This window comes from Toxorhynchites rutilus, chromosome 2 (assembly GCF_029784135.1).
Source record: "Toxorhynchites rutilus septentrionalis strain SRP chromosome 2, ASM2978413v1, whole genome shotgun sequence".
Lineage (NCBI taxonomy): Eukaryota > Metazoa > Arthropoda > Insecta > Diptera > Culicidae > Toxorhynchites > Toxorhynchites rutilus.
Genome location: NC_073745.1, coordinates 195646606 through 195666705, shown reverse-complemented (window position 1 = coordinate 195666705; position 20100 = coordinate 195646606). Strand labels below are relative to the sequence as shown.

Genomic DNA, 20100 nt, shown 5'->3' with positions numbered 1-20100 from the left:
AAGCAGTTTTGTAAGTTTGGTCATTACAAGGTCATGGTCACAAGTTATATTTATGGTGACATTGGGTCCAGCAGAAGCATTCTTTTCTAGAACTGGGACTACTACCAAGATTTCGAGTGAACCCCAGACTAATTGCACGGTTGGATTCTATGGGATTATTGTCTGCGAAGTTCCGAATATCCGAATATCAGTTGTTGAATACCTAATAATAATTTACAATTAATTTATTTCGCTAAATAATTGCATGATGGTACAAGATGAATGGCCTGGAAAATACAATTTTTGCGGGATTTAATTTTTTTGTGACTTTCGCTGATGTTTTATCAGGGTTGATGGCAATAGCGTGATTGTCATTTTGTAATCCGAGCAAATGTGATTTGAAGAATTTCGATAACTCATTGTGCTCATTCAAAAAGGCTTCCAGCTCGTCGGAGATGCTCCCTGCTTTAGATGAATTGATGTTACTTGTGTATTTGTAGATGGATGTTCAATGAAGCGGGCGTTACGCCGTCATTGAACAATTTAAATAAATTCGTTCTGTTGAAAAAACGAACAACGGTTAAATTATTAGAATATTTTTGACACAAAAATAATAAAATCGCAATTAAAAATAGGGAATTGGGGTCAAAATTTAAGGTTATATGTATGGTATGAAGTCAAATTTTTGAAAAAAAATATCCAGATCTTTTTTCTGCATAGAGCCACCCTATTCGGTATTAAATGTATGGTTATCGGTATCCTACCGGTATCATATATAGTTTACAACCTATTCTCATACCTACCAAGTATTTTGAGTATAATTTCATCAAAATCTGTCGAGCCGTTTTGGAGGAGTTCGGTAACAAACACCGTGACACGAGATATTTATATATATATATATATATATATATATATATATATATATATATATATATATATATATATATATATATATATATATATATATATATATATATATATACATATACAAATGGAACCAAATTCAAATGAAACTCGAGAATTAATCAAGCAAACGAACCAAAATTCGGCGTGTGGACGTTTTAGGGTGCAATGAATATTTCTATGTTGGATAGACACTCCACCCCCCTTTCTAAGATGAGACTGCCATACAAATAAAACACAAATTTCTGCATAACCCGAGAATTAATCAAACAAATGAAACCAAATTTAGCATGTTTTGTTTCTATGGTGGTTAGACACTCCACCCCCTCTTTAAGGGGGGACTGTCTTACAAGTGAAACTCAAATTTCTGCATAACTCGAGAATTAATCAAGCAAATGAAACCATGTTTGGCATGTGGAGGTTTTAAGAGACAAGAAACGTTTCTCAAGTGGTTTGATACTCCTCCCCCTCTCTACAGAGAGGAGGGGTGTGCTGAAGAACTCGAGCACTTATCAAGTAAATGGAACGAAACTTGGCATATAGAGGTTCTAGGGATCGATAAACGTGTCTATGGTGATTCGACACTCTTCCCTTCTCTCTAAGGGTAGGCTGCCATACAAATGAAACACAAATTTCAGCATAACTCGAGAACTTATAAAGCAAATGGAGCCAAATTTGTGATGTGAGGGTTTTTGGGTACGAAAAATGTTTCTATGATGGTATTACACCCCTCCCTTCTCTGGAATGGAGAGGGAGTTCCATAAAAATAATACACATATTCGAACCAAACATGACAATTGGAAATTTTCGGAAAACTCTGAAGGAAAATGGGAAAAATTTAATTTACATGTGTTCTACAATTATGTATTGACAAGCGTTGTTAGTCCATTTGATGTTTGCAGTAACGAAATTGATCTTCGTTCGAAAGTGGAAATGGATTTTAATGTGATAAAACGCACTCCTATATCGTCTCCTATCTATATAAATGAAAATGGATCGCCGAATGTTTTGATCAGAGCAAAACTCGAGAAAGGAATTGTCTGATTCAGTGTCTTCATTCTATCATGTTTTCTGTATCAAACATTTATTCCATGTAACGGAGAAACATGTTATTTGCAAGTGGACGAGAATTGTGTCCGTAAATAATCTGATACTATAATGTCGAGTGTTGGTAGAAGTACTGAAATTTTATAGTAAAAAATAATTTTAAAGGGTAGATTAGAAGATCAATCAATGAACAGCTCCGCGATTGGAGAAATAAATTTTGGGCGGGACGAAGTTTGCCGAGTCAGCTAGTAGTATATATAGTAACAATTTGGTAAGCAAACTGGATTTTATTTGCTTTTATTTCAAGAGTTATTGGACGACAACAGTTAGGTGTGCTCTTTTGCTCCGCATTACTTTAACTTGTTGCCAAATTTTGGTTTGTTTTCTTGTTCTTGATTGTCAGACCGTCTGTATCAATAGACAGAAGCAGCAGGATGGACAAAAGTGAATTCTACTTTTACTACTGAGAAGTGAATCCGATGTTTCTTTCATTCCTACATTTCTAGCATTGCTGTGAGACGTTAAAAAATAAGAATAGGGGTGAACGAAATTGTGTGATGACGAATGGTAGTCTTTGTCATTTTGGTCGAATTCCGGCGTCTCTCATCTTCATTTTTTGTGACACCCAGATCCCAGAATCACAATGATTTTGAGTGGTGAAACCATGATGTGAGTGACCCTTAGTTGAGAATAAAAAAGATAAATGAAGTTTCACGCCAAAGAATCATTTGTATCAATTGAGCGTGATAATTAAAATTCACATATTTACCCTTTAAATCAGCGTGGTAATCATTAGCTACAGACGCTGTACTTTTCAGTCAAGAAAGACAAATCGAACTCGACCAAGAAAAAAAAGGCATTATAGAATATTTAATTAGTAATAAGTAAAAAACTGTGTCGAGAGCAAAGTCGAAGTGATTCGAGATCGAATGATGGCTATCAATTAATGATCCAAATTGTCGATGAATAATTGATTATATCTGGAGTATTATTTCAATCCAGTTCCCACAAATATGTTCAGTTGATTAGAGGTGAAAAAATTAATTTCTCTATCACCAAGTTCAATGAAACTCCCCCGCCGGGTTGGAGAAAAAGAACAGAAAACAATGGAAGAGGGCGTAAACTGAATGGATAAACCAAAGCTTCTAGTGGTAAAGGGTGTGTCACATCAAATCGCATCACGGAAAAAACGCTGTAGAAATTTAATTTTTAGGAATTATATCTTCAGCTTTCACTTATAATCAGATAAGAGTGTATAGATCACGTTCGCCATGCTTCACTGTCAATTTTTCGTAAATTTGGAAAAATGTCGTCGAACGAAAAAGAGCGTCGTGAATTAATCCCGTACACTCATTTCGAGAATCCGGAGTTGTCACATCGGGACATCGGTAAGATGCTGGGAAGCGTCCAATCCACGGTCAGCAGAGTACTAAAACGATACTTCGAGAACCTAACCATCGACCGGAAGGTGAAGAACGGCAAAAATGGATGCTCCGTCAGTGAAAAAGATCACAAACGCGTAGTTAAGCAGTTTAGACGTGATCCGAGAAGTTCGGTCTGGGATGTCGCCAATAAGCTGAATTTGTCAAATTCATTCGTCCAGCGGACCAAGCAGCGGGAGGGCCTGCGTACATACAAGGTTCAGAAGGCTCCTAACCGCGACGAAAGGCAAAACATGGTGGGGAAGACGCGAGCCCGGAAGCTGTACACCGAAATGCTGACGAAGCCGCATTGCCTGGACGACGAAACCTACGTCAAAGCGGACTTTCGTCAGCTGCCGGGCCTGTTGTTCTTCTCCGCAGAGGACAAATTCAGCGTTCCGGAGGAGATTCGCAAGCAGAAACTATCCAAGTTTGCCAAAAAGTACATGGTGTGGCAAGCGATCTGCTCTTGCGGAAAGCGGAGCGCCCCCTTCGTAATGACCGGCACGGTAAACGGGCAGGTTTACCTTAAGGAGTTCCTACAGAAGCGCTTACTACCACTATTGAAGCAGCACGAAGGCCCGACCATCTTCTGGCCGGATCTCGCTTCGTGCCACTATTCAAAGGACGTGTTGGAGTGGTACGAAGCCAACGGGGTCACCTTCGTGCCATAGGAAATGAACCCGCCCAACGCGCCGGAGCTTCGCCCAATAGAGAAATATTGGGCGATTATGAAGCAGGCCCTCCGGAAGAACCCAAAAGTTGTCAAATCGGAGGCGGACTTCAAGAGAAAATGGATTTCTGTTCAAAAAAAACTACAACCTGACGTTGTACAGAACCTTATGGACGGGGTAAAGAGGAAGGTGCGAGCATACGGGCTTGGGCTCGAAGTATGAATAAAAATGCCAAAAGTTGTTTAATAGTTTTTATTTTACTGTCTAAAATTTTCAAAGGGATCGGTCTACTGGGCGAATTTCTACAGCGTTTTTTCCGTGATGCAATTTGATGTGACACACCCTTTAATAACCTCTAGTCACGTTCACCGTGGTGATTTGTAGAAAAACACGCTTTATAAAGGTGTTTCATTTTCGGTAGGAGGCAAGTGCTTGGTTAGAGTGATTGAGCAAATCGAATATTGTGGATCTCTGGTTCACCGGTAATTTAAACGAGAGCACATTAAGTGTGAGAAATAAATGAAAAGATTACGAAACGAAACAACTTGACGTGTGATCGTGTTTCTGAGACAAATTGAGTATTTTTCTTAAATCAGTTGAAACTATATTGAGTAGTAATTTCTTTCGAACCAATTTTTTTTCTTCATTCAGAACAAGCTCTAACGCGTTTCATGATTCAAAAAACTTCAATCTGTAAACATGTACCTGTTCACTCTTCGGCGAACAACTTTTCATGCATTCGGAAAGCAAAAAAAAAGTCACCATACATTCGAATACATAGCTTCTTTCCACTTTGTGCTTACTTCCTCATCAAAAAGCTATTTTCACTGCATCCGTTTCCCCAATCCAAGTTGGTTTGTGTGATCCACAGGAAATACTCCGTCACAACTCTTCTGTTATACAGGCAATATATTTCAATTTACGGCACAGTGTCAGCGAAATGATCTCAAGCATCCGAGATGAAGAATGGTGATATACAGGAAAATATATTTGTATTGCCTTTGTCGATTCTGTGTGTTTTCCTTTCTACCCCAATATAATCGATAGTAGCAAAAATCAACCGCACCACCTTCACAGCGATGTGGATGATGTGGAGTGATTTTGTTGGAATTTCAGGAGGCACCTGATTATTTTTTTCAGAATTCAGCTTAGGTGAAAATTTCCTCACCCTTTTTTCGTTGGTAAAAGATAAAGCCAGGTCAAGTGGATTCGAAGGTTGCTATAAACATACAACTAACCAATGGAGATGATCCCGGCTGTTTGAACGGCGTGGAAGGAGAATATTTTTGGGCGAACCCGAGTTTTCTTCCTATTATTGTTGGAATGTGATAGCCCAAAACAAAAAAGGCCGAAGAGGTCAAAAGATAGCGAATGTTTTCAATTTTTTGTATAGCAGTTTTTTCTGTTAGAAAGTATTTGACAAGAATGAGACAAATTAAAATTGAAGTATATAATTAGTTCTTCGAAAAAGTTCGTACTAATTTTATCATTACAATTAATTTTCTCTCCAACTTTGAAATGAACGAAAGAATACGGATAAATGGTGTTAATAACCATGAGTTTACTACTTTAAAGATCCATCGCTCGTTTCCATCGCGCTCGTCATATATTACTGGGTATGGTTTCAAAACAGTTTCGCATCATGACATACGGCGGGATTTATTACGAAGAGTGAACTTCTCTACAAGGTCCACATCCCGGTCGTCAGTAACCGTTGCAGTCGCAAACCATGGTTTATTCACTCCCGTTTGAAATCTGTTTCTGCCATGAAACATGAAACAAAAACGTCATCGGTGGTATGTGTGTATGTGCCTGCAATTGTGCTTCGCATTTCGCGTTCCCTTTAGTTTTTACCGTGGAAACAAGTTTTTTTTTTCGCCACATAATGGGGTCTACTGCTTCAGTGAAATACGCAAAAGATAGAAAAATGAGAATTAGCATTGCAATGACACAGTTTCTTCCCTGCTGTGCGATTATATCTTCTTTCAAAAAGCTATGAATCATGAAAAACTAGTTTCAATTTCCATTGCACTGTGGGAACTGTTCTATGGTAGTGCTTAAATGATAACCCAGGATGATTAGTTGATTTGAAGCTTGAACATCGTGTTGTAGAGAATGTTGGAAAGTAATGAGACTTGTAGAGGGGAACATTTCGTATTTGTTCTAGTTTTCTGAACAACGTTATTCTGAAGATACGTATCTATCTTTTGAACAATTTGAATTTTGAACAATAGTATTGAAAGGTAACATGCTCTACATCGTCAACCATCGACAGGATTACATGCAAAAAAATATTCAACGATTTATCGTCTGACAAACGCGCTAAAGTTTTCTGTTTGTGTCTTATTCGGTGTAGGCCTTAACCCTGCTTGGTGCAGTTTTGTCATCATTGCGATTGAGGACTTCTTTTGGTGTCAGCTGTATTTTGTACGAAAAAATGGAGACTTCGAGTTGAAGGTCTTGCTTTTTGTGTTTAGTTCGGAGAAATCTACGGATGAAGCGCACCGAATGATTGTAGGCATATAAGGTAAACCGCTATTAGTGTAAGAACATGTTTCCACGTTCTAGAAGCGGAGATTTTAGAATCGAAGAAAAGACGCATCCCGGATAGATGGAACCTTTTGAAGAATCAGAATCGAAGGCTTTTCGTGATGATGATTCGAGTTAAGGGCAACAGAATTATTTGGCGTAAAACGGCAAACCATTTCGTATCGTTTACGTGATTTGGGAATGATGCAGAAGCATCGGAACTGAGTTCCATGCGAATTGAAGACGTGAAACGTCGAAAGGTGTTTTTATTGTGCGCAATACTGATCCAACGTCGAAAACGGGAGCGGTTCTTGCATCGGACTGTTACTGGGAATGAAGGATCCATAACGATAATCCAAAGCTTTTGCTTTGGACACAGCGTCCATAAACCAACATCGCCAGATAAACCACATATCCATGGTTTAGGGCTCATGGGTGTATTTGATGTGATCATCTCGGCGTTATGTATTATGAATAGTTGGAACAATCATGGATGCTCAATGTCGAGCACTGAAAAAATGACAGCGATAAGACGATTTTTATACAAATCTCGCTTTTCGACGATAATTTGTTTCGGTTAATGACACTTCACTTCGATTCTTACGGAGATAAAAAATTCGGTAAGATTCGGGGATAGCTTTGAGAAACCAGAAGTTTTTCAGAGAAACCCGTATGCTGCCAGATAAGGTGGCGACTCAACGGGAACGATTCTTTTACTCCCCCTTGGAGGATTTTCGAGGATGAAAAAATCAAAACTTTGAGTGCTTTGAGGCACCCCTAAATCACGTGCGATTGAGCTGAAACTTTGCACAGATCATTTTTTTGGACCAATAAACAAAATGTACATGGTTGGTTCGTTAAATTCCATAATTATTTTTTTTCCATACCTTCATTGCCTCTCAGGCTAAGTCCCAAAAGGTCGATTTTCGACCAAACATTTTTTTTCGAGATGACACCAAATCTCGACGTTTCATGCATTTTTAAGTCATTTGGATATAGGTTCAGGGTTATGCTCTCCTTTTTTTCTTAGAAAACACTTTGCAACTTCATTTTATAATGTGGTGTAATATTATCACACATTTATGCAACAGCACCAGTGGCTATGTGGATAGCGTAGTTGTGTAAAACAGTCTTGCATTCCAGCCGGCTTTGGTTCAATCCCCGCTTGACATCGTTTACTACTACAATAAATAATGACGAAAACAAAACTAATTTTTTGCAACAAAAGACCAACCAACTTGTTGCATACCAACCGGTCAAAGCTGGTTTCCTGAGAAAAGTAGAAGGGTCAGAGCCTAGAGGCACGAACGGAAACTTGACGTAGGACTTTGAGGACAATTGCTTTTGAATTGTGTTTTTATGAATGTTCAACAATCCGTAAGTTTAACTCATTGAAATAAAATGGTGGTCCGAAAAAAACCGTTTTTGTGTGAACTGAACTTGATACGGTTAGCTATAGTGTAGAAAGATTCCGGAACCATTATTTATTCATAATTTCTATTTTCAATTGGGTTCCAGATATCCAACATTAACATAGAAAACTCGACATTTTCTTATTTTCTTGTATCGATGATCACAAATGTACAAAAAAACCTTATCAATAAAACGGTCCCTACAGAAATATTAGTCGATCGGTCGCCTTTTTTGCTCCATTTATTCAATTTAGCTGAATACGATACGAAGCCATCATCTTACAGTGCATAGCTAGCTTTACAGCTATTCATGGTCTGGCATTAATACTGCTAGATTATAAAGTACTTTTTATAATTTGTATGAAGTTTATTTTCTGTTAATTACTGGGGAAAAAATAGCTTCTTCTTTACAAGTCGCAAATTGTGTGTAACAATATGTTTTTCACCCGACAATGCTGTATGTAATAATTTTCCTCGCGCGATTTTTCATATTTCCTGTTGGGATTCAACGTAGTTGTTCCGTCTGCCTTGGACACAACGGGTGCGTGGAAGGAACCCTCGTGTTCCTCACGCCTTAATCGACGGGTGGGAGCCCCAATGGCTCCGCTCTATGCATTGAAAACTTTATTACTCTTTCGGAAATGCTTGGGAAACTCTTCTAAAACCTTTATGGATTTTGGGTTTGAGTAGTGCGAGATGGAAACATAGGTTTATGCTATATTTAGCTTTCATTCTATTTATTCTCACTGAATTGTTTAAATACATTCACTCACTTCATCTCCGTAACGACATTTTTCAATTTTCACAATTAATTTGAAGCAACAAAAAAGTATTTTTTGGATTTGTTTTCTCACTAGAAGATTATTTGTTCATCCAATATATGAATTCTCTCAGCTTCCTCCTCAACTGCTTCCTACAGGAAGTATTTAAATATTACACAAGAGTTGAAAAAATGCATTAAATTGAACATTTACAGCTTTGCTGAGAATCAAATTTAATTGCAATGATGATTCTATGATTCAATGATTCTAATTTCCAAATCGAAATTGAGCCTACATAAACGATATAGACCACGCGTTAGATGCGTTTTGCTTGTGAATGATAATATCCTTATCTTTTTAGCTTTTTCCAAGCGTTTCCGTTCCGACCAACGCAATCCGCTTTCCATATGTATTCAGTTCAGCTGCATATCATTCGTTCCCAAACAATAATTTATTATTTTTTACCTATTTTATTATCTTCACTGTTTGGGTTATGATAAAAAAAAAAGCTGAATAAATATATCGCAATAACTATTTTGCGTAAAATGCAATTGAAATCTCTTAATTTTTCGTTACATTTTTTGTAGAGTGACCTCCCTATATCCAAATCGAAGGCGTAGTCCTACGTCAAAAGGATTGCAGTATAGGCGGAAATAATTTGGGGCAACTCCAGCAAAGCGACAATCAACAAGTTTCCATGTCACCTTATTTTGTGAGTTACTAGCTGACCCGACAAACGTTGTTCTGCCATAGAAATTATTTCTAGTGAATATGTTGGATGATAAATAAAAAATCACTAATGCATTGTAAGTGTGTTTAAATGTTACAACGATCTATCACATACGTGAAACGTTCGTGACTATTGTGTTCATACTTGTGTTTAACATATCGAGGACTAGAGCGCCAAGTCGATAACCACCGACAAATATGAAAAAAAATAACACAAATCATTCCTTGTATTCCAATCCCGATGTATTTCATTAACGAATCTGACATGTTTGTTCTTTTGAAAGCTGAATGCTAAGTGAAAAAAGGAATATATTTTTGTCGTAAAGTTAAAATTAATTAAACAAAGGAAACCGATAGAAATTTCGTTGTTGCAAATGTGTTGTTCTTCATCGAATCACAGAACTTAACATTAATATAAGCATTGAATGTTTTGCTCAGCTGAGGCGAAAATGGCACCGCCGAACGATTTTCCATATCAATGTCTGCGTTGTTAATTGTTATGAATGATTGCCCTTCATTATCAGTATTTCTTCGTTGATATATTGGTTATCCACTTAGGCATGCGGTCGTGCCGTTGGTGAAATCTTTGAGAAAATGCAGTGTACATTTTCCATCTGTCATGCAAGACTATAAAAGTTTTAGATCACCTTACGGCCATGAACCATGTATGTGGTAACAATAACGAACAGTAAAACATATTCCATCATAAGCAAAATTGAAATTGAAAGCTAATTGAAATTGTTTAAATTTGAATGAAAATGTTTATTCGATGTAGTTTGAATACTTATATAGAAGACATAGTCCTGACCCTAACTTAATTATTTTTCTATAAATCTTCTTGCATTTCATATTATCCAGAACATAAAACAATTATCAGAGACAATTTTCGTTCACGATATTGCCCTATCTGCAGAGTATGTATTATTCTGTTACACAGAACACACAATAGAGCCATATTTCATTTAAATTTTGTGTTTTAAAGCGTGTTTATTTCACACGAAAATTCATAACAATTCTCGCTTCATAGAAATGTAACTCAATGACGTTTATACCGCATTGCGTTTCAAGGTCGGATGACATTTGCACATCCCGCCGAAGTCGTGACTAGATGACTAAATGCGATATTGCAATCGATTCGGATAATTTTTAATCGATCGGATTTCAGAATACGGGTAAGTTGTTGATCAATAGACGCAGCTGGAATGTTTGAGGATATTACACTATCGATTTCGTTAGGGCGTATTTTGTCGACTATCCAAATAAAAAAATGTGCATATGAGGTAATCATCGCTTTTGCTATCCAGCGATCCAGCAAAGTGTGGAACCGAATACATGTCACGTTGTAATGAAACAAATTTTACATTTCGTTCATTTTTTGTTTGACCATTGTAGAAGAAGTTGGAGAGCGTCGTTCGAACGGTGGGTGTCAACGGTGAACTTCAGATTATTGTTTCTTGTTCGAATCACAATTTCTCGCGTCGCTGTGCAGTCACCTAACATGACTCCAGCAATGTCTTCAACAACATACGCATTGAATGTATACACGTGATCCCCAGTCGGTGTTTTATTACGATTGATGACAATAACGTGATTGTCACCTTGCAAACCGAGCACATACATGAAGAATTTCAATAATTTATTATGTTTACTCAAAAAGTTTTCCAGCTCGCAATGCATGGCTTTAGCCGAATTGAGATTATTGGCGCATGTGTGGATAAAAACTTGATGAAGCGAATTTAGCGCCATCTGTCATTTAACAACGTACATAAAATGAACCTTTGAGGTTATATGTAGTTTTATGCCAAATTTAAGGAAAAAAATTGAAATAAAAATTGTTTAGAATGTTTTTTCTGCACCCTAATCGGTATATTATATAGTTTACGTCCTATTCCCATGCCTACCAAGTTTTTAGTGCATAATTTCATGAAAATCGGTCGAGCCGTTTCGGAGGAGTTCGACCGCGAACATCGTGACACGAGATTTTTATTTATGACGAATTTCATGCCAACTCGTTTTAGGAGTTCAGATAGTAGTGAAACGTTGTGGGTGTAAAGACATGGTTCATTTAAGCAACTTTGCACACTTCGAATATTCGAAAAACAATTAGACCACTTTTTGGAAAAAGCCATTTTTTTTTAAATTTTTAAAAAAAATTTATAACCTAAAAACTTAGTTTCTCCCTAATCAGTGAGTAGCAGTAGCAGTGATACAATACAAACTTTTTTCGTGAAAAGTTATATAAATTAACATATTAAATATTACGCGGTTGATACGTGCCGCGTGAAAAAAACCGCGTAAATTCCAAAATCCGCAAAAAAAATCCACGTAAATTCAGATATCAGCGTAAATTCCGAAATTTGCGTAAAAATAAACCGCGTAAAAAAGCCGCGCAAAATTCGCGTAAAAGGCGACTTCAGTGTAGTGGTTCTCAGATTTTCATGAAAACTGCTAGTTCTTTTCTTTTACGCAAAATATTAGACACGTATTTTTTTTCGTTAGGGTGATCATTTCTATTTTAAGAATGGTCTGAAAAGTCATTTTTTCATATTTTTTTTCACAAAATTATAACTTTTTAACTACTGAACCGATTTGGATGATCGATATATCAAATCAAATCCAATTAGCTGATCTTTAAAAACACCACAGTTGCAGAAAATTCGAAACAAAAAATATAGCGTCCTTGGTCCCGAAACCATGTAAATCATAGAAAACAAACAAAATACAATTTCTTTCTTGAGCGTAATATTTTTTTAAAAAAGACTATCTAATTTGTTTCAATTTCATACATCAATGATCTGAGTCGGTCCAGTAGAACAAAAGTTATGATTTTTTTCGTGGAGGAAAAAGGGAAAAAATGATTTTTCGGACCAAAAACCATAACTCGAAAACGATTAAAATGCCTATCTGATTTTTGGATATGCTATGTAAAATTCTCAGCTTTCAAGAAAAAAAATAGTATAATATAGCGCCTTTGGTCCCGAGACCATGGAAACTATAACAAACTAATACAATCAATAATAACGAAAACAAAATTCAAGTTTCTATATTCCTCAAGCAACTATAGTATTTTTTCGAAAAATATTAGCTAATTGGATTTAATTTGACATGTCGATCATGTGAACCAGTACAGTAGTTCAAAAGTTATATTTTGTTTTAAAAAAGTAATTTTTGAAAAAAACAAGATTTTTCTGACCACCCTAACGAAAAAATAAAAAAAAATACGGGTCTAATATTTGGCGATAAGGAACAAAAATACCAGTTTCCACGAAAATCTGAGAATCACTATATCGGTTTTGCATGGGATGGTTGTATAAAAAAAAATCATTAACAAACATTTTAAAATAATTGAAAAAACATTATTTTCAAAATTAAAATTCATTTTTCTCAAAAACATTTTTTTTAATTTCTCAAAAATACATATATGAATAGCCCTTAAAATTTCCAACAAGTCGTCCAATACACCAAGAAGGGCACTTTTACAGGGAAAAAGTCTTTCTTACAACAATTTTTTTATATTTTCTTTGAAAAAAGTACAACTAATCCTAATTTTGTTTAATGTCAAGATAGCGATATAGTGTATTCGACAAAGTTTTAGAGTTTTATAAAAATATGAACTTTTGTCGAAGACATCAACTTTCTTTGTTATAGTTTTTGGAATATAAGTCATTTTTGTATGAAGACTCCTGAAAAAAATAATGTTTCGCTCGTAACATTTTTGTGTGTAAATTCTCACGTTTGACATGTTCTTGACATGTTTACAAATACAGAAAAGCATAGCATTTAAAATGCGATATTTTATACAAAAAAATGTTTTGTTTGAACATAAATAGAATATTTTCAAAGAAAAACATGAAAAAGTTGTTGTTCTAAGAATTTCCATGTAAATGTGCCCAAGGTCCGATGTATGGAAAACTTGTTGGAAATTTTAAGGGCTATTTATATCTATTTCTTTCCGAATTTTGAAAGCACGTTTTCGAGAAAAAGGAATTTTAATTTTCAAAATATTTTTTTTAATCAAAATCAAATTATCAAAAAAATTTTTTGATAATTTTTAATGAAAACCAATATAATTTCCTACATTCCATTCTTTGACTAAAATTTTGTAGGTCTGATATTTTTTTGCAGGTTTTTTTTAATTTGGGGTTTTCCAACTTTTTTTTCGAAAAATCTTAATTTAAAAACTATAACATTTACAAAAAGATGGTCAGAGAATGAAATGTAGGAAATTACTTAGGTTTTCATTAAAAATTATCAATGAATTTTTGGAAAAAAATTTCATTGAAAACAAATATTTTGAAAATTTAAATTCATTTTTCTTGAAAACATATGCTTTCAGAATTCTGAAAAAATAGATATAAATAGCCCTTAGAATTTCCAACAAGTTTTCCATACATCGTACGATGGGCACATTTACATGGAAAAAGTTTTTCGAACAATAACTTTTTCATTTTTGGCATTTTCCAAAAAGTTGTCTAATTATTTCTCGAATATTTCAAGTATGCAAAGTTGCTTAAATGACCCATGTCTTTGCACCCACAACGTTTCACTGCTATCTGAGATGGTGCTGCCAACGGCCAGTCGAGTTGGCATGAAATTCGTCATATATAGAGATTTTAACTGATTTTTTGCATTTCAAATACAATTCAAAACACAATATTGCAGATCTAAATTGTTTTTCCTCTCTGAAAAATCCAAAAATAAATTACGCCTTTTTAAACTTCCTAAAGCCTGTCGTCATAAATCCTCAGTATTGTCCATAAATTTGCCATTGAAATTTTTGTTGGATGACTTAAAAAAATTCAAGTGGGTCGTTTTGTACGCATCGCATAACCAGACGAACAGCGGAAATTATTTCGTGCGGTTTCAAACCGTGACCAGGTGGATTGGATGTTTGCTTCTCGATGATTTACCAATGTTCAGGGTATGCTTCATTTGATCGGGTTACATTGATGCTTATCTCATTCGCTGTGTGTGGTTAATTTTTAGTACTGATGTAATCCGAAGTAGTAAATTTCGGTTCCATAGTACTGTTATCTAACGTGTAAAACTATCGTAATTATTGTTTTTTTCTAATGAATTACTTCTATAAAAATACATTTTTGTGTAATGAAGGCCAATGCAAAGCTCTCGTTTGCATTACATTATCCCTTGTTGAAGACAACATAGACAACGTATCAGAAAACTAATTATCTTCGACTAATTTCGTCATGAAAATGCTCGAGGTAAAATAATGAATTCATCGAAACAGGACTGGATGTGAGACGTTGCATCTATATACTAACCTCTGTGACGTACGATGGTTGCAGGAATGTAGGTGAATATTCATTTATGTCAATCACTGAGATGTGAACGTTTGCGCTGAAACGAGAGATAGAGAGAGGGGGGAAAATGGATAAGCTATAGTAATTGGATAATGGTTCACAAAATAGAATGTAGTTTTTTTTCCTTCTGTGTTTGATAAGATTTTCTCATTTGTAGGAGTGGAAATGGAATGGAAATCGTATTATCCGTTAAGTGCACACCTTTGCTTCAGTATCTTCCGAAATTCGATGCTTTTATGTTACTATGTTACTATTACTAATACTATGTATACATTTATGATTCAAAATATAGATCAACGCTGGATGAATTGACCGAACCATGTCTGAAGAACACGACGATTGGGAAAGGCCTTCCCAAGTTAATATGACTATTCTCACATAGCTCAGCTGTACTAATCAAATAAAAAATATTTGGGAAACGGGGTGACGCACTATGGTAGAAACAAATTTACGTTGTTAGCGTGTTTAGTTATTGAAACATGAACATCAACAAGTTCGTAAAATTGGGAAAGTTGCGCGTATCGTAAACAAACCCTGAGAGATATTGGCTTCGAGGCAATGAACTATAATTTCTTAGTCAAAATTCGTGTTAGACTACTTCTGTGAAGCCAACGAGGAGGTTTTCTATTCAATACAGGAGTCCTCTTGAAACATAATTTTGATTTCAATTATTATCTGGTTCTTCAATGTGCTAGGCTCAGAGATTATCGGCTACCCCTCATCGCATGAGATAACAGCATCATAAAACACCTTTAACACCAAACCTTTGCTCGTAATCCATATTGTTAGCCCCGGTTTTAGTCTAAATTATTCTACGGCAAACAGAAGCCAACATGTGCACCCCATTTAAGGACCTCAGCCCGACATACACCCGCCGATGAATTGAATTTTAAGTCCAGTCCTAAATCCGTGCCATATCTTTGATCAACAGTTCGGTTCTGAACGGATGGAGCACAAAAAAAAGGAAAAATCATGAATTTGCACCCAAGGAAAGAAGCGCAGCCTCGTCGTCGTCGGCCTTTTAGTCAAACCACCATTCCATGCATCACCACCTCGCCTCCTCACCCATCGTCATCGTTGGTGGCGAAAAGTCACGCAGAGAGCAAAACCTCAAAGCAAATTTGAATATTTACCTTTTCGAGTGCGATCCATCACAAAACACCGCTGTGATGTCGAATTTGTAGTTTTTGCGCTTTTCGCAGTTCAGTGATTTTTTCGCTTTCAGTATGCCCAACTCGTTGACCAGCTCGATCTGCGGAAAATATAATGGAGAAAAAGGAAAAAAAAGATTTATCAGTAATATCGATGTTACGAATGTATAATATGAGATTATTTACTGTTGACATTGGTGCTCATGATTTTGCCATGAAAATATTAGTTTTTGACTTGTGAATGATTTGGATTCATGTTACAGCATTTTACTGAATTATGATATGATGAATTATGAATGATGAATTAATTGTTACAAACATTTTTCTTTTTATTCGACAAGATCAACCAATCACCTTGATTTGCTTGTTCGTATGGTAAATGTCTTTCGATGTCGTTGGTGAAATTGTGGTCATCGTATGTCGAAAGTCTTCAATTGATGAAAACGGTTTCTTCTCATTGACAAATGAAGTTGAAGGAACAAATCGCTACTGCCGTTTTACGCATAGTTCTCACATGTTACTTTTTGGCAAATTTCACTCTTCTTTATAAAACGATGTTTGCATAATCTTTCGGAAAAGCACAAAAAAACTTATTGTTTGTTTCCAGCCTATTAAAAACAACATTAGGTTCAATTGTCCCATGTTGACATTCTAGGCATAACTGTTCCACCATGAATTTTAAGACCGTAACCAAGCTTGATTGATTCATGTGAGGAGATCTTGTGACATTTCATTCAACAACAGTTAAGTGCTAATAAAAAAAACCGGTGTATTGCTAAACTGAAATGCTGGAAGCTTCTGGTAGACAAATATGGCAGAAAAATTTGACTGCGTTTTTCTCAGTTGCTAATTTTGGAACATGGGACAACTATGCGCAGAACGACAGACTAGGAGTATAAAGCAAGAGAATGTTTTGAATTTAATTTAATCTGTCATACAAATGAAACCCATATTTCTGCATTACTCGAGAATTAACGAAACAAAATTTGGCATGTGAAGGTTTTAGGGTGCAATAAATATTTTTACGGTGGTTAGATACTCCCCCCCTCTCTAAAGGGAGACTGCCATACAAATGAAAAACAAATTTCTGCATAACTCGAAAACTAATCAAGCAAATGGAGCCAAATTTGGCATGTGAAGATTTTAGGGGGCACGAAACGTTTCTATAGTGAATGGACACTCCTCCCCCTCTCTAAGGGGTGAAGAGATGAGAGGTGGCTGTCTTTATTCTGTCATATTTTCTGTATCAAGCATTTATTCCATGTAACGGAGAAACATGTTATTTGCAAATGCAAGAAAAATCTTGAACGAGAATTGTGTCTGAAAATAATCTGATATTATAATGATGAGTTTTGGTAGAAGTACTAGGAATTTTTTAGTAAAAGGTAAATTCAACGGGTTCGATTAGAAAATCAAACAATCAACAGTTCTGCGATTGGACTCATGAACTTGCGCTTAGTAAGAAAATGTGAATGTTTGAAAGTATTGGTAACGAAAAACAAATTTTGGGCGAGACGAAGTTGGCCGGGTCAGCTAGTTATCTATATAAATAAAAATGGAAGGTCAAAAGTGTTGCTACACGCAAAAACCGAGGAAGGAATGCTCGGATTTTAGCCGTCCTTATTTAGTTGCATTCGTCTCTTTTCGTAGATCAATAGAACGGAGTGGAAACTCGGAAAATTGTTGGAAAACTCTGAAGGAATGTCGGAAAATCGGAAAATTGAATTCCCATATGTTCGAAAGTCACATCATGAAGAGCGTCGTTAGTCTATTCGATGTTTGCGCTAACGAAATTGATCTTTGTTCGAAGGTGGAAATTAGTCAATTAGAAGAACAATCAATGACGAGTTTTGGAAACGGAACGGAATGTTCAAAAGAGTTCATATTTCGATTAATTTTGGGCGGGACGTAGTTCACCGGGTCAACTAGTATATAATAATTTATATTCTTGTCGTCAACCACATCCTCCATGGCTCTCCCGAATCGTGGAAACTAATCAAACATGTGTTGATAGAGGATGTTCAGCATATTTATTTCAGCTATTCATACTTTTCTTATTTTGAATTATCAATTGATCAATTCATAAATTTATCATATTATACACAACATCCATTATTGATTCTTTGTTCTTCATACGTTTTCTTTTGTTGCATTTTATTTAATATTAATATTAATATCGATTTTATTACGCCGTATTCCGACTGGCGTTGAACAAAGAGCCACCAAATATTGACAGTGTTATAATACATAAACCAATCATCAGAAACCAACAGATGATGTACTGGTACTGATCTGTATAAATGGATTCCAAGTTATTTTGGGACGATTTGTGCATATTGAATCTTTTAAAAATCTTCCCAATCTGAATGAAATATCATCACACATCAATATAAACCGAACTTGCTGTATTTGAAATATGGTTATGAATAAAACAGTTCATAATCATATTTATATTCGTAGTATGTTTGGATATACGATGTTTAATACCAATGTTTCACATGATGTTCTTCACAATTGATATCATTATTTAGTGCACGCATCAATTTTGACGCATCATCAAAATTGAATTTATGTAACATCCGTTTTTAAAAGTTATTTGAACAAGTACTAAAATTGAATAGTGCGTGGCGGAGATGTTTAGTTACCCAAAATAAAATATCAAGAATAAGTGTAAACTTTCCTGAAAACATGCATATAAAACTATTTTTTGGGTATCTATTCATTTATTTGGCCAGCATTTGAATGACGTCGCCCCGCTGTGCACTCGGTTCCCCAGACTTCAATTGGCAACATGCACGGAGAAAACTCATAGAAAGCTTCTTTCTATTCAGAGAATGTTTTCATTTCACAGTTATTGCAATACGAACTAAGTTTCTAGTTAGTTTCTGTGAAAAAGTATTCTACAAAGACATGTTTTAGGAGGAATTATTTTTTCCCGTGCATGAAAAGAAACGAAGAGCAATGAATACTGCAACAACGGGTAGTATGTTTTGTACATGATGTGTTTGAATTATAAACACCATGTTCGTTTATATTGTGATAAATATTGAACACTAGCGAAAAGCATGTTCGTGTTAAACAAAAACATGGAATTAGAACATCACGTGGACATGTGTAAGTGTCCTTCGGAAGACTGGTGATGACATTTCTTTTGAATTGCAAAGATTTGGTGTTTTGTTTAATCCTCCGACTATCTAAAGTCTATATAATAGCAAAAAAATCAATAAATAAATTCGTGATAACGAACGTACAATATCGACATCCACGGAGGTGCGAAGCAATTAATTCTATCGGATTAGTAAGCCCCTAAAGCAGCTTGTCAAAAATGAAATGAGAACTATTACTTGATGTTATTTGAATGTTTAAAATACGTAGTCGTGGCTCTTACTTAATTATATTCCATAAATTACTTAATCCAATCTAACGATTCAAATGGTTGAGATTCTAATTTTGTTTTTTAGTAGTACAGGTCGAACTCGATTATGTATAATTCGATTATATACAATTTTAGACTCGATTATATACAGTTCCAAAAAATTATAGTTTCTGTATTTCAAATATGGCTTATTGCAAGCAAAAATGTATCATTTTAATGTTAAGATGAAAGTTAATTGGTTATTATAAGGGCAATAGAGTAAAAATCGTGACAATCATATTTATTATGCATTTTTGAGGTATAATAATAATAACACATTAAAAATCAGTAGCTAGTTTTTCACTTCCAAAATTTGAAAAAAAAAGAAAAGTTCAATAGGTCTGCCATTGTTGAAACTCCAACATATGTGTAGAATGATTTTTTCATTAAATATGATCCTTTATAAGTCCCTGAAAAAATTAGGTTTATTTATATGAGAAAGGTATGTTTTGACTTAAAGGGGGTGAATGAAAAAAAAAGTTCTTCTTTTATATTCAATGAATTTTATTTTTACGCACTGCCAAATCGTGTAATTTCACGAATGAAGTATTGTCAGTGATCGTATAATTTGCTGGGAAGTAACTGACAAACTTTTTCAGAAATGGTTGTTCTCCAACATTGATGTTTTGAGCATAATTTAATTTGTATCTCACTAGCATAGAAAGTTGTATCATGACGATTTGTAACACGTCAAGTGTGACTTTTGAGAATAAAAAACTCGAAACATCATCGTACCATTCAAAGTTCTTAAAACCATT

General features: G+C 35.3%; 1 protein-coding gene across 3 annotated transcripts in view; it reads right to left on the bottom strand.

The window, feature by feature from the left end:
• The window catches only part of LOC129764520 (calsyntenin-1), a 186990-nt gene that overhangs the window by 21857 nt on the left and 145033 nt on the right, over positions 1-20100 (bottom strand). For all 3 annotated transcript variants that reach the window (XM_055763691.1, XM_055763693.1, XM_055763692.1), the window contains exons 4-5: positions 15910-16028; positions 14738-14813 (exon numbers count right to left, since the gene is read on the bottom strand). In XM_055763691.1, the coding sequence (XP_055619666.1) occupies positions 14738-14813; positions 15910-16028 (195 nt within the window). The remainder of the gene's footprint in view (positions 1-14737; positions 14814-15909; positions 16029-20100) is intronic.